Raw genomic sequence first — 16,095 nt, 5'->3', positions numbered from 1 at the left:
ATAATCAAATTGTCCTAAATACAGAATTATCCATTGTCTCCTTGTAGTCGCTTTCTTCACTCCCTGTCATCAAACTTTTCCAATGTTAAATGGCTATGATCAAAGTCTACCAAAAATACCCAGCTGAAAATACCCAGCTGAGACCACAACTAATAAAACCAATTTTTGCAAATGGAAAAAGATATAAATTAGGGAAAAAATCCAAGGAGATCCAACTTCATAAAGCAGTTGAAAACGTATCTGACATATGAAACAGTAGATTTTACTATCTTAGCAGTAGTTAAGAACAGAAGAAAGAAATAGCCTATCAGTGACAAAAATAGCCTATTTAGTCGTTGTATTCTTTCCCCAACAGCAGCTACAGAAGACGCTGTAGGAAGAGTTTGGCCTCTTTCTGTCGTTTCTGCGCCTTGCACTCTGCCAGCATCCACAACTGTTACATTAGGGACATAAAAATTTTTAAGCACAGATCTTAAAAACTTGATAGTCCATGTTCAGCAGCCATATGATTACATGGAGCAGAACAGTCTTGAACATTATGTATTTGTTATTATTGTGGAAAGAACAGCTAGATTTTGAGCCATCCATATTTGTCATAGAGATGCTTACAAAAGGTCAGATTTTATCCCCTCCCTATTCCAGCCTTTGCATGTAACATCCCGAAAAAAGCACCATTTAAAACTGCCCACTTATATTTCAAGAATTCAGTCAAGGTGGACTCAATGAAGTAATAGTATTTCCCAAATCTTAAACCTTCAGTACTCATGTCTGCATTGTAGATATACCTAATTCTTTCTGTAATATCCCATACTTAATTAATCTTATGTTAATCAGTAGAGATTAAAATGTGTTTCTTTATACACAAATTTAATATCATGGTTCATGCCTATATCGACTCAAAATAATTAATACCATTGTTGCCAACCTTTCTTTCTTTCCATAAGTAGACATGAAGAAATTATTTTAAAATAGTCAGCAAAACTTTCAATATTTGCCAGTATATGACTGTATATGGATCGAATGCATTTGCTCTAGAGCGGTGTTACATAAAGAGTACATAACGCATTAGCAGATAATACCACCTGTTTGTGCAAGAGCAAGGTGTTATCTTCCATCTTCATTCTCGATTCTTCCTTTTCTTGCCAAAACCTGCCAAGTATGTGCTGCTTGTAGGAAATTAGTGACATTACCTCAGTAAATAATTTTTCATAATTAATAGTCAGGTCCTACAAAGATTAGAAATGAATGTATTGAGCCGCATGCAGGATTTGACCCTAAGTCTTATTGGCAACCTCCAATGTTTTATTCCGCTTTTGACACTCCAGGTTTATCTGTGGACAGATCTGCTGCTTCTAAGTCTGCAAATTCTTGCTCTATAACTGGCTTCAATATTTTCTCGATTTGTGTAAGTCTTTTTTTCAGTTTCTGTTGCGCAGCTTCATACTCAGCCAACAACCTGGCAAACCTTGTTTGTAATCTGTCCATCGCTCCTTCCATGTAGGCGACCTTCTCTTCCAGATCTTTAGGATCACTTCCTAAATTTGCAAGTTCAAGGTCCAGCAACCCATCTTTCATTAGGATTTGCTTGCCTTTTTCTTCCAGCATAGCCTTTGCATCTGGATACTCTGTTAAAGCCTCCATGAGGTCATCTTTAGATAGACAAAACAAGTCTGAGTATCCAATACTTTTAATATTGGCTGTTCTTCGGTTGCCAGCTTTGCTACCTTTGATATTAAGAATGCTGATTTCTCCAAAATAGCTGCCATCACTTAGGACAACAAATTGGGTGATTCCATCATCAGCGACTACTGCCAGCTTGCCTTCTTTGATAATGTACATCTCTCGTCCAATATCTCCTTTTCTGCAAATATAATCTCCAGGACTGTATACTTGCGGCTGGAGTTTCAAAACCAGTTCAACCAGCAGACCAGCTTCACAGTCTGCAAAAATCCGAACTTTTTTTAGTGTTTCCAGGTGAACATTGATTGCAATCTCTGCTCTTAGTTTATCTGGCAGATACTTCAAGACTTCCTTTTCATCCACAGCCTTTTTGTTTGTCCACAGATAATCAAACCACTTTATAACTCTTTTTTCCATGTCTTTACTCACATTCCGAAAGTGCATATACTGCTTGATAGCATCAATCCTTGCTTGAAACTCTGCCCTGGCAGCATTCATGTTGGAGATCATAGAGCCCACATTACCAACAATGGTAGCAAAAATCAATACTCCAACCAAGAAGTCAACAACCACGAAGAAATACTCAGAATCTCTTACAGGAGGGGGCGTTTCACCAATAGTAGTCAGGGTCAGTGTTGACCAGTAGAGACTGTAGACATACTTCCTAGTCAGACGAGCAAATTCAGGATCAGAGGTGTTGGGGTAGACCCATGTGTCAGCCCCAAATCCAATGGCTTTCGAGATCGAGTAGTACACACAAGCGTTCCAGTGAATAATAATCACGATGTACATGACAAGGTTAGAGATCCTGAAGATATTTGGGTAGTTCGTCCTTGTTTCTGTTCGCTGGAAGAATTCAAACATCCGAGCTACTCTGAGTAGTCTGTTTATTCTTAATTCTGGGTAATTCAGTCCAAACTCAAAGTATAAGAGATCAGTTGGTATGATTGACAGAAAATCTAATTTGAATTGAAAAGATGACTTATATTTCTCTTGAAGCTTTTGTTCTTCTTTCACCAGAAGACCTTGCTCCAGGTAACCTAAGATCAAATTGTAAATAATAAAAAATGTTACGACTTCAACTGTGTTGTGTTTAATGTCAATCCAAATCTACTTTGAAATATATTTTGGGTGCAAGTTCCAGATGGTACATAACTTCTCTTACTTTTTAATAAGCAATTTCTTATTTCCAAATATTCAACTTAGTGCTATATGGCTCAGCTTGAGTTAAACTATACAGCTTTGAAAATTAAACATTTCTAGCTCTGATTCTTTCCCTCCGCTTTTCCACTATGGTGAACATCTGAAAAAAAAACCCAACCCCCAAAAACCTCCACAGGCTATAGGAAGTGTGGTTAATGAGGGAAAGAATTTAAACATGGGAATTTCAGTTCCATATTGAGGGAATCTACTCAATAGGTCTGGATGTAGGATAAGATTTTAAAAGAAACAGTTGCAGCTGAAGTTAATCGGATGTCTTGCTTGCTCAATGGTGTTGAAAATCAAGCAAATACTTGAGTCTCCTTAAATACAAAATCCAGATGTTGGTGCTAATTTTTCAGAACCCCTGTTCCTCACTTGGCCGCATTGCATGTTTATTTTGTCTTGTTGAGTCAGCTGCAGGCAGAACAGCTTGTATCTAGCTTACCTCATGCCTAGCTTACCCCAAGCTTTATGTATTCTTTGAGTAATGCATCAGAGTTTCTCCTATTTTTACAGGTCACAGACCACAGTCTTTCAGAGATCTATCTCGATGTCTTTTTCACTATTGCACCTCATCAAGGATACCCAGATAATAAAAGTAGTAGTATTCTGAATATTTTAAACCACCTGACACAAATATATGAAGATGAATAATTAATCATTGAGTATACTTACCTGTTCTTGTCCGTACAAACATGTCAGCAACATAGATGACATCAGAAACGTAATCAATAATAAACCATACCACTAGGTAGTCATGCTGAAGCTCATCAAAACAGGCTCTGAATAGGAAAAGACAAAAGTAAATTACCATGAAATGGAAATAAAATACTTGCATGAAATCAGTGATGAATAAAATATTTTTTTAATCTATTTAGGGATATTATGATTTGCCAGAAGTTTTATATAGTCATTAAAGGAGTACATCACCTAGCAATAATCATGGTCCAGTTGTACATGACAGGCATTGTGATGCAAAACAACCAGTTGTAATACATATTTCCTGCTGGATCAACAATGAAAATATCTTTCTTCTTCCTAAGTGATAGGCAGGAAAATAAAGGAGATTTAATGAGAGACTTAAAATACACATAACAATTTTTGAGGAATGAAGCATTCCAGAAATTGTTATTGTAAAATAAATGGTCTTTAATTAAAGTTAAGCTTCCTTGCTCGAATGCATGGAGAACATGAAGCTGCTTGTTAGGTGTGACTTGGGACGCAAACTTTAGACTCTAAATTTTGCTGAGAAAAATCAACTTGGCAATCCTACTTCAGTTTATAGTGGCACATGTAATTTCAACATTTTTCAATTAATTTGTTTCCTACCCAAGTAACTGTCTTGTCTGATAACTGATTTGTTCATCTTTCAAAAAATAAAATGATTATGTGACTACTAATGTTTAAATAAGTGAGATAAATCATACCTTTCTCACTGGGAAAAGTCTAGCTCTGAGAAAGATGAAACATTGGCATAGTTTACATAAAGAAGCCAAAGAATGTGAAATCATACAACACAAGTTCCTACCGCACTATTTTAAGTTTCTCTTCCTTGGCCAGAAAATTATGAATTTACCAAGCAAAAGGTAAAGCAAGAACTTTTAGATCATAGAAGAGTTTACTTGCTTGTAGGTGCCCTTATGTGCAGAAGAGATTGCTTTACAGTGGCACATCTTTTGCTGCAGGGTGTTATCCAAAAAATATTGAATAATCAGACTCCAAAGGAGATTTACCTTGATTATTTTTTTCAGATCAATTCCATGCATGCATATTTCTGTTGTCCACATATGAAGTTAAATCAGAACAACTCTGCTCTAAGGAGAACAACAGCAGTCTGTACACTCATTCAGTAGAGTATAAGCATCTTGTTTACAGGATATCCATGAATGGATTCGGTTTTACATCAAAAGCAATTTTATTAGACTAACGTAGCAGGACCTAAATGAAAAATACTTACTCTTCATTATTTTCTTTCTTCTTGGACTTATCTTTATTTTTGTTTTTCTCCTTTTTTTCCTTGTTCTTTTGTGTTTCTCCATCCTTTTTTTTTTCTGACTTGCTAAGAAACAGATTTACATTTTCAGTTGTTACAGACTAAGTTAAAACATATTTGGAAAGAAATTAAATGTCTTAGAAATAGTATTATTACTCTGTCTTACCTCTTCTTTTCTTTTTTCTTCTTCTTCTCCCCTCTAAGGAAAAGAAAAATATGATAGGCTCATGGGATGCACATAGCCATTGCTTCCACATTTATTTATTAGAATCATCTGAATTCAGTAAGGATAACATTATACTTAGATGTTTGGCCTTCAAAAACTGTTTTGCTTATTGTATTCACATAGAACTACTTTTATTTTAAATTAATAGATAACCATTAACTTTGGTATTGAGAATTATCATCATAATTGATGTGCATGAAGTTCAAGTGTATGTGCAATCTCTTTTGGGATTACTTGGATGACATAACTGTTTATAAAGAAATGATTAGATATATATCATTCTTTTTCATTGCTGCTTAAACAACCAATATTGCAGTACTCTCATTTTATGAAATGACAAAGATACTTACTCATCTTTGTTACTATTGTTGTTAATATTGTAGCGTGCAAATGCACCAGGTAGATACTGTTGCCTAGGGAACAGCAAAACAACACAGTTATATGATATCTGCTGAAATAAAAAAAAAACCATTTAATCTAATTTGTCACAGACTGTTTCTCACCATTTTAATCATGGGCTAAGTTATCTAAGGAAATTGAAAGAGCACAGATTTTAATCTCCTAAATATTTACAATAAGCAATATATCACAGTATTAAAAACTTAATTTATTAATAGAGGGTGAAGAAAATTACATGATGGCAAGTATCTCTGCTTAGTTAATCCAATCCAAATTATCAAAGAAAAAACCCCAAACAGGTAATTTTGACATACTTGTTTTCCCCTTTGTCCATCGGTCCAGGGTCCTCCTCACTGGTGTCTTGTACTACCACGCTGGGAACAATTGTATGGGAGTGATGGGTCTCAATCACTCCTACCTTCATGGTCAAGTTTGTCTTACCTTGGGTAATTGAGGAAGACTGATTTAAAAAAGAATCAAGTTATTTCACAACTAGCAGAAGTAACAAGCATTTTTTTTTTCCCTAAAGATGAATCCTTTATATCCTTGCTTCCCCCAAAACCGACAATAGTATTTCCAGTTTCCTCTCTCCCATGACATTCCCACCAGACAAGAAGGCACTGTGGGTGCTTCAGTGTGCTGAATGACCAGGCAACGGCTGCTGAAGAGAATGTTCAACACATCTTTCTCTCAGAGGAAGCATTAATTTAGGTCTTTCTCCTGAGCCTAATCACATACTTTGAAAATATTTAGAGTTGTGTTTGAAACGTCTACTGCTGTTTCATTTGGTTTTGAACCAAAGGCTCATAGTTCATTGTATCAGGATGGATAAATAGATTCATGTGCAGGCGACATCCTGAAAACCAGACTAGGACACATCCATTGGTTGGATGTACAAAGAAATTTCAATATGTCTGACATCTGAGAGTTATACTCTGTTGAGAGCAAAGAGTAGGCTCTGTAACTAGGAACTTAAAGACTGTTGTAGTAGTCTCTCCTTACTCATATAGCAAGTCGGACATAAATACCTAAATGGAAGTGTTAGTGGCTGTTCATGTCTGTTTTGTTCATCTCAATATTTAAAAAATTGAAAATGTAGTGTACGTAACTCCTGCTCTCCCTTTTCGCCACTATTCTTACAATTTTGTGAGTTATGTCTCATCATCAATGAGACTGCCAACTCTCAGCTTGAGAGAGACAACAATTATGTCTACAAGTGTGATCTGCTCTTGGCAGGGCCATTTAGATAGGATTATGAAACAGATGCAGTAACAATATCCCTGCGCATGTGAAATCAGAGTATAGAGATGTCTGTAAGCCACAAACTGACAAATGAGTTACTGTACCACTGATAAGTGAAGTCAAATGCCATAGAATGAATCAGTCTTAAAGAAAGTACTTCCATTCTGTAGTCAAGCACACTGCAAAAGAGAAGCAGGATGATACAGTTGCCACATTGCTGCCAGACTTACCTGACTTTCCTTATTAGTCAATGAAACTAAAAATATTCCTACACAGGAAATAGGAGAGGAAACCCATGTTTCTAGCAGTCATCAGACATGAATGACACATGGTGCAAAAAATAATACAGCAATATAACACATTCTACAAAGCAGAAAGATGAAGTTTGAAGACTAAGATGTGTTCTTCCACGAATAATCTAAATGTAGTCCAGCATTGCTGGTCAGTCTTTAAATGCTTAAGAGCAAGGATCAGGTCTAAGATGTCACATTAAAAAAATTCTAAGTCTCTAAGACATAGTAAACCTTAGGTTAGATTCACCAGCAGCCTAAAAGCTGTAACAGGGTTTCTACTGACTTACTCCAAGGATAAATTGTGTTTGAAAGTGTGGAGATTGAAAGTACGCCAGGTTGAGTTAAGCAGCTTTATATCTGCTTGTAGGTGCTCTGAAAGCTCTGCTAATGCTGGCACACAAAATTCCATCCTGATTTAACCTATATCCTCCACAGAGCCACACTGGTGTCCACAGAGCTCACAAATAATGGTGCAAAATAAAGCTGTGTCCAACCACTTCCAACCACTCAGCGCCAGACAAATGCAAATGTATTCATCTTAAGGGAAATCATTCCTCCAGCAGAGTGGGCTCTAAACCAGTCAGTTCACATTAAGAGTCCCAGTACCAGCATTTCTACATAGGCACTCATTTTTCATGTTTGTCTTTGCTCTTTGAGTCTTCTTTAGTTTGAAGAGCAAAAAAAACATCTTTGACTTTGTGCTATCCAGACTTACTGATTTGCAGATGTACTAGAGGTTAAAAATTACAAGAAGTGTGGTAAAATAGGACATGTACAAAAATCCACATCCATCCAGAGTACATAGCCTGGAGGCTGGGGAAAAATCTGTATCCTCTACATTCCCCTGCTCTTCAGGTAAAGAGGATTTTCTGAGCATTTTTGCAAATAAACAGATTCCTCTGGCTCTGTTAGTGTCTATTGTAAGTGGAAGCACTGTGGGGTGCTTTGTGTTCTGCCAAAGGAGCTGTGGCAGCCGTGCGTAGGACTTGCTGGGAAAAAGGAGATGCCATTTGAGACAGGACTGGAGATTTCATCTTACTGAGGCACTGGAAGCATTAAATGGGCATAGAAATTGGAAGTATTTACTACCCTGTAGTCTCAAAATACTAAATCTGAATGTCAGGCTTGGGTGACTACTGCACCAGGTTGTTTCCCTTGCCAATCAGTCAGGATATGTAGCACAAGAATATCTTCGAATTCCGTTAGTCTCAAAGCACATTGTGGGGAGTTTTGAAATTCTTATGTCTAAGACACAGAAATGCTAATGCAGCATGTGCCCAGTGCAAGCTGAACAGACACAGTAATTGCTCCTGATTTGGGGACTCTAGTTACCTTGTTACAGCATTTCTGTGACAAAACCCTGACACTGGGAATGATAGAAAATATCTCGTTAAACTCTGTGGGTCCAGAACTCACCTTAATGCATTTTTTAATTGTATTATAGAGGTTTTTCAAGCAATATTTCAGGTGGTTTTTACTAAATTGTATCACTACCATGTGTCCTATTTTACGGTCACACATATTTTTCTTAAACTGACACATTGTCACAAATTGTTACACTGCTTTTATTTTAATAGTCCAATGCTCCTTTTCACGTTATCATATTTAGATAGTAAGTTTGAAAGGTAATACAGATAAATATACAAATAGTTTGCTTTTACTATCTTTGATTTTTAAATGTGACTACTATGATAAACAGCTGAGTTTTCAAACATTACGACCTAAAACCTAATTATATTAATTACTATGCTGCTGCAAGAAAATGAAGGCAGTATTATCCTTTTACAGGATTGTAGTGAATGGAAGATCAGCTTCCATTTCTTCTGCTCTTTTACTTATCTATTTCTCACTTTCTTACTGGCCCATCTGATTCACTTCTCTAGTCATTATTTTCAGAAAGAAAATGCTTCCAGTAAGGATATCCTGGAACAGAATTCGGTGTCATATAAAGATCTACTTTTTTTCTTTACAAAAAGCAGCAAAAAATCTTCATTAACATTAAAATCTGCAGTGTGTTAGAGCAAAATCTCTCTTTTCTAACATGCAAAGAGTCCTTAGCAGTTCTGCAATAAGCAGTTTCATCAGTGTGCATGCTTACCTTGGCAATGTAATCTGCTGCTTCTAATAGCGATTTCAGTCCTTTAAATCAGCCACGTTTCCTTACTACATAAGCAGAGCCACCATGAAAAGCTAAATATAATCAACATTTCATATATAAATCCCTTATTGATCGATTTCTCAACCAGCCAGTCCCATGTGCAGTTCTTTGAATTATTCCCAGGGAAGGACATGGATATTAGAGGAGGATTTCCTCGACCTAGTGATGGATTTTGAGATTTAGAGAGATGAAAGTGACAGTGGCAGTCACTATTATCCCTCACCTGAACAGAAGCTTACTAGCCCTATCAACATGCACAAGAAGGGACAAATATTGGAGTCTACGCTAGAAACTAAAAAAAATATTATTGTAAATGGCTATATATTCAGTATTGTCTGCTGGCCTGTTTTCTTAATATTGCAGATGCTTTTTTACTATAATAACAGGTCTTTACTAGAATAGATAAAACACCATAAATGGAAATTTCCTGTTTATTTTAATGTGTTTATCATATTGCTGAATAATAGGAAATACCATTTTAAACTACTGGAAGTTCCTAACTAATCTAACATAACTTTTACATTCCTATTTTGATGCTTAAAAAAGCCCACAAATTGTGAATATATATTTAGTGGAAAATGCCATGATGATGAAGTTTTAAGACACTGAACTAATCTTCAAGTTTGGTATGGATTATGACTTTGCAAAATGGTTTGTAAAGTAGCTGTGGTCCTCCTCCATTGGAAATGTGCGAGGCTTCATCTGTAGGGGCCACACAATCAAGAAAGCTCCCAAGAGGATCCTAGTGTACTTTGAAAGAGACGAGGTTGAGGTGTTTGCATACCTCAACCTTCTCGTTTCACTGCTGGATACCATGAGAATGAGGAAAATTAAGTTCTCGGGAGCTTGAGTGATTGATTTTCTAATCTGGCATGTTTTACATGGCCCATTTCGGAAACAAAAAAGGCATTGCTGAGCATGAAATCCAGTGAAGAAAATCTTTTAGGCAGCGAAAGGAGTGAATGTTCAAATTTGAAATGGTATCTTTGTCACAACTGAGACATAGCTGAAGTTACTGAGTTACTTTTTAACTTTACTTCACAACAAGCAGCATCCAGGAAAGCAGTCCAGCCCCTGGGACCCCAGGATTAAGACCTCGTTTCTGTAACCAAGAGCAGGAGAAAGCAATGCCATTAGCATTCATATGAACCAGCTTAAATCTTGCAGCCCAGCTGACTGAGTGGTCATTCATAAGTGGATTGGCACGTTGTACATTTAATCACAAACCCAAAATGATGCTGAGTATCACAGGTCAGCCTCCCAACCAGAGAAACAAATTAGACTCATCTGCTGCTATGACTTTCCAACCCTTAAGACAGTCCATTTTCTAGGAAAGAGAATACACATTTGAAATGTAAAGAATAAAAGATGTTTTAAATAAAACAGTAATGGGCAACAAGGAAATGCATAACATTATGCCCAGTGGAAGCCAGATACACAAATCTACAGTAAGGTATCCAACATAACAAATGGACAAAGAAGTGAATAATCTTCTAAGTTCTGGCGTATGTTTCACTGTTGTCTTCGAAGGGCTGAAATACAATTCCTATCCTAAAATCATAGATATGAAAGGAATCTTGGAAGGTAGCTACATCCAGCTAGTATTGAATCAGGATCAGTTTTACCTCTGTCATTCTCATGGGTTTTTTCCTCATTTGCAGTCTGAAAGATCTCAATGTTCAATGCTGAGCAGTGATTTTGTGAATATGTGGTGGCACTGAGTGTCTGGGACATATGCCTTGTTGTGTGTCACACAAACATCAAACTAATTGTGAACTCCTCCTGTATTTGGTGCATACCTTTGTCCAAAAGTTTTAGATGACCAACCAAGCCAGGCAAATCTATGTTGTGTCTCTCAAGTCAATACGAACTACAAAGGAGATACACCTTTTTACTTTGGTGGAGAACAGTGAATTTTCTTTTAAAATAAGCAGTCCTGTAATGCAACTCTAACATTTTTTTCTTATCTGTTTTACTGTGGTGTTTTTCAAAGTTCTCAAACAGAGAAAGATGAGTCCTATTGGGCCAGACTAGTTCCTTGTCTGACACAGGCCTGGAGCTCACTTACCTGCAAAGAGGTCTGCAGGACAAGTTCTGGGTGAGCTCAACACAGTGGTCTCAATTCTGCCCTCCTTTAAAAGCCAATTACATAGTTGTCATTGACTTCACTGACAATTACATTAGTTTAGCATCAATATTTTTTCACAGATATTTTCCCTGTCGTTCCACATTCCAGTGAAGTAACCTTGACTGATGTGAGAATGACCGCACTAATGGATTATTGTTTTAGCAGGCCAACTTTAATCTATTTTTGTATCTTGCTTTGTCATCATCTGTAATTCTTCTCAATCCTATTAAAGCTGCCTCTAGTTTCAGACACTCATAACCAAAACACTAGATACATTACACTTATGTATTTATTTATAAATAAGTAGGGTTTAATGGTACAACATTGCCTTTCAGCTTACTGTGTTGTAGCTGTGTACACAGATGGGTGGTTGGATTGGGACCACAGTTTTGGCAGGCTTATTTTCTGCAAATACTGTTCCATCTTTTCTAATGCTGATGCTATTTCAGCAATGAATGTCATGTCGGAAGTGCTGTAGCTGAGAAGGCTCCAGGGCTTCTGGCTTATTTAATACTCTTCTGTGCAGACCAGTGTTACGAGGAATTCAGTGTCATGAAGCACAATTGGCCCCAACGAGGCTTGGTGACTGGAAAACCATCAGCGCAAACAGTATCTCCACCAGTAGGTGGTACTGTATTTTTACTTTAGAGTTAAATGGGTGCTTGATGGAGAGGGAAGAAGTAGAAGCAATTTAAGATGTGTGTTGGTGTGTTAGATTCCCATATGCAGATGAGGCTGGAATTGGAAAGCACTGGACAGGCTGCAAGCCTCCTGTGGACGTGAGCGCTGACAGGCACACAGTATAACACCACACAGCATGCTAAAAGACTCTGTCAAAGCCTTTTACCAGCGTCTTCCAGGTCCAGACCCTAGTTTTTGCATGACTGCTCTGAGGTGGGATTAGCACTTCTGAAATATCCTCAGGCATGATGAGCGCTGTGGCTGGCCGTGCCCAGCAGAGTTATTTGTATGTCCTGAGCAGAACATGTCATTAGGCTCTCCTTGTGCCACCCAGGTTGAGGTGGCTTGAGATGCCTTTTCTCCTCCCAACCCGGAACCTGCAAGGAACAGAGGGGCAGGCTCACCAGAAAACCCTCTGAAAAAAAACAAAACCAGAACTTCATTCAATAATATCTGTGGGATAAAGAATAGATGTGGTGACCCTGCAGGAGTGCCAGTAGCTCTGAAGAGTCAGTTAGGATTTCTGTTTAGCAGAGTTTTATTCCAAGCTAAAATAACATGGGAAATCTAGGCTGGTTGCACAGAATAATGATGCTAAAATATTTACTCAGACAAAGGTGATTCCATTGAGATTAATTCTATTTCAAAGAAAATCATCAATATACGATATTATCACTGATAAGAGTGGTAGAAAATGCACTGTAGTTAAAATAGATTTGATATGTCTAGCCTTGCTTGTCTTTCATTCACTGTAAAGTAGTAGTTAAGGTGGCACTATCTGGGCATTTTTAAGGCAACATGTATAGGAGTAATCTCTTCACAACAAGTACAGCAATCTAATCATATTGAACTGCAATCTAGAGGCACCATTTTTTGTCTCAGTTGAAGTTAATTCCTTTACATGTTGCTCCTGCAAGTCCACACTAAATCACCAGCATTTGGGGCAGGTGAAGTTCCCATGGTCAGAGCTCCACTCTCAAATCTAGCTGGGTAATTTTTGCGTGGCTGCGTGCCAGGACAGGTAATGAGCCTTTCTGCAGCTGCCGTATTGACCGTATTGTTTGGACCCTGTCGGGTAGCAGCGACTGCAGGCAGAAAACAGTAATGCACAACAGAGAAGCTGAGCAACGATGACAGCACTCCAAAATGCCGTAGGCAGCTTTCCTAAAAAAAAAAAAAAATCTTGCTTCACGTCTGCACCTGGACTAGCTGCACAGTCAACGATTTTTCTCACTGTGGTGAAACCTGTTATCATCATCTTCAGTATTTACGATAATATAATTAAATACTACATAATAACACATATAAGGAACTCTATGTATATATGTATGAGAAAAAAAATCAACATTAAAGAATTTATGACGAAGCCAAGAAGTCACACAAATTTTGTTTAATTAAGTCATTCATGGCCAACACAGAGGCAAGATGAGTTTTATTAAGGCACAAAAATGAGGTTTCCAATGACTATTTTATTTATATATATAAAAGTATAAAGTTGTCTGATATTCAGTGCTTCCATTTTTATTGAAAACCAAAAATTAAAGTCAGTACTTGCTTAACAATCAGTTTCATCAAATCTTTCATTCATTGCATAAATAACAGAATTTTAACATAACTTCTCTTTTGCATTTTCTATACCTCTAATGGAAAAAATTAGTACAATAACCGAGAAAGGTATAGCAGGGTTTCATAACATCCTTATTTCTCTTCTGAAGAAATGCGAACTGCCACAAAATTGCTTTGACTGTTGGCACATGCATATTGTTGCTTCATACAAAAAAGGGCTGACCTGTGCTTAAGCATAGGTGGCATAGCTCCACTGAAATAAGCAGAGCTGTGCTGATTTGCATTAGCTGGTGATCCGGGCATTGCTCTAGATCAGTCAGAGGTGCTGGTTTGAATGGTCAACTAGCATCTTTTTCCTCTTTATGTCAGATGGTAAGATTGTATATCAAGGCTTTATTTGCTTTCCCATTTGAGCTTTGCATGTCATACAAAATAAAGAAAAATATATCAATGTTGATAAATTACTTTTATGTAGTTTCTTTCTTCCTGGCATTGTCTCAAAGTTCTTTGAAAGTAGTTGAGTATGCAAAGTACTATAGATCATCAATGAAGTATACACACATGAAGTATAGCCACTCCCTTCTGTAATTATATTATGGATTGCACATTCTTTACGTCTGTCCATTGACCTGGATTGTTAGCTATAAGTTTTTTGTGACTTCATTTTTTTTTTTTTTTCAGAAAAAAAGAGTTTGATAGTGTTTTCACAGTTTTTTGCAGATTTAAAAACATGAAGCATAAGCTAGATAAAGATCTTCAACCAAGAAGCAAATAAGTGTATCTCAGATTAAATATTTTATTCATTAATTGAAAACACTTTGATGTCCATGGTCTGCTATAGGAGTTGGCCTGCAGAGAGGCAGATCTGCAGAAGTGTTAACCACATTGTTTCTTGGTGGTGTTGTTTTGGGTACCGCGCGGCAGTGAAGCCTTGACCAGCAGGTCAGTGAGAGCTGTGCCAGGGGAAGCAGCGGTCTTTGGCAGCTCACCCTCTCCGCTGCTTCAGCAGGCTCTTGCAGATGTTACCACCTCCCTTCTTCTCTGCAGATCTTCCAGCTGAGTTGCTTGCAAGATTGACACTTCATGTGCTTCAGTCAAATTGAAGGAAGCTGGAAAAATTGACACATTTTGACAGAAACAGAGGTGTGAACACGCAGAGTTGACAGATCTGAGGGGGCACATAACAAAAACAGGAGTTGGGAACAGACTGCAGACATGTATCTGTCCATATACGTGGTATTATCCTATGGGCATGCTTATGTTGTACAAGAAGATTGAAGTTTGCTCCCAGATTTTCAGATTCTTTAAGATTTTAATTTATCTGTTTTAAATACTATTTAAAATTATTGCTCTTCTGTAGCAGTAATCTGTGTTTCAGAAAAGTTAAAGCAGAGAAGTTAAACTCTTCTTATAAGACAGCCTGTTCTTGGCTCAGGCCACCTTCCATAGAAGTTCTTATAATGTAGACGTTGTAAAGATAAAGTGGATAGGCAATTAAATGCACAAAAACAAATGCAATGCTCCTTTTCTCCTAACATACAGAGCACTGTTTATATTAAAAAATAAATACAGAAATAAAAAATGAGACTAAGACATTGAAACTGATCTCTCAGTTTAACCCCAGGACTGCAAAGTCAAGGATGCCTAAGGCTGGGAAAACCGAGTTGTTTTGCTGACACCATCACCATATTTCACCCGTCTGCACCAGAGCTAATAAACTTTGCAAAACCAAAGATGATTAATTTAGGTGCTGTGCTGCAAAGCATGGTTACAACTCTGCTAGACTCAAACCAGCATGTCCCTGTGGTGCTCTGTAGAGGTGTGTTATATTCATAGCTCAGTTTGGCTCCAGTTTGGGGAGCTCTTGTGCATGCTAAAGGTCCTCAGACTGTCCCAGGAAGTTTGCTGGGAAACTCTAGGTCAGCACGTAATGGCTTATTAAGCCATACATTTTGTAAATGTATTTCACTTAACCATGTTAAAAACAAGGGCTTAGACTTCCACCTTGAAACTATTGATTGAGTAATTAAGATAATTGTTTCTTATGACACCCTAGACCCTGTTCAACCACAGGGAGTCATCTCAGGGTATCACCAGACGCTGCCCTTCTTCTGCGAAGCTGGGATAGTCTGGCCGGGGGGATTCCCCCCGCCTGCCCGCAGAGACAGCCATCAAGGCTAGCACAGGCAGCCCATCACACGCTTACATGGATGCACATTAAAACGTCTCTTCTCCCAGGTGTGAAGGGGAGGAAACTTAAATCTATCGAAATTTCCAGTAGACCCAAATACTGCCCAGCTACACCAGGAGAGAGCTCTTTCCTTTGGACTCAGCGTTCAGGTGGGGTCGCGTAAGTCCCCGGGTGAGAACTGGGACTTCGTAACGATTCATACAAAATAAAACGCGTTCGGGGTCACTCCTGGAGTCCTCCGTGCCCGTTCCCCGTCAGGACGCGCCCACGGGCGCGGCGGGGATGCCACCTCCACCTCCAGCTGCCAGGCCGGGGGCCGCGGGGCGGGCGAGCGG

The 16,095-nt window shown here is 38.0% G+C and overlaps 2 protein-coding genes across 2 annotated transcripts in view; one reads left to right on the top strand and one right to left on the bottom strand.

Annotated features, from left to right (window-relative positions):
* Positions 1–1,302: 1,302 nt before the first annotated feature.
* On the bottom strand, positions 1,303–5,925 carry CNGA1 (cyclic nucleotide gated channel alpha 1). The gene is made up of 7 exons (XM_009335221.1): positions 5,816–5,925; positions 5,453–5,515; positions 5,043–5,075; positions 4,841–4,942; positions 3,814–3,921; positions 3,559–3,665; positions 1,303–2,720 (listed from the first exon to the last, which is right to left on the bottom strand). The coding sequence occupies exons 1-7, from the start codon at positions 5,923–5,925 to the stop codon at positions 1,303–1,305; spliced, it is 1,941 nt and encodes a 646-aa protein (XP_009333496.1).
* Positions 5,926–10,663: 4,738 nt separating this feature from the next.
* The window catches only part of NIPAL1 (NIPA-like domain containing 1), a 14,038-nt gene continuing 8,606 nt past the window's right edge, over positions 10,664–16,095 (top strand). Inside the window, exon 1 of the mRNA XM_009335220.1 lies at positions 10,664–10,778. Coding sequence (XP_009333495.1) covers positions 10,664–10,778 — 115 coding nt within the window. The remainder of the gene's footprint in view (positions 10,779–16,095) is intronic.

The sequence above is a fragment of the Pygoscelis adeliae genome, unplaced genomic scaffold (genome assembly GCF_000699105.1).
Source record: "Pygoscelis adeliae isolate BGI_AS28 unplaced genomic scaffold, ASM69910v1 Scaffold21, whole genome shotgun sequence".
Lineage (NCBI taxonomy): Eukaryota > Metazoa > Chordata > Aves > Sphenisciformes > Spheniscidae > Pygoscelis > Pygoscelis adeliae.
Note: the sequence above shows the minus strand (reverse complement) of the source record. Positions and strands in the feature narration are given on the sequence as shown.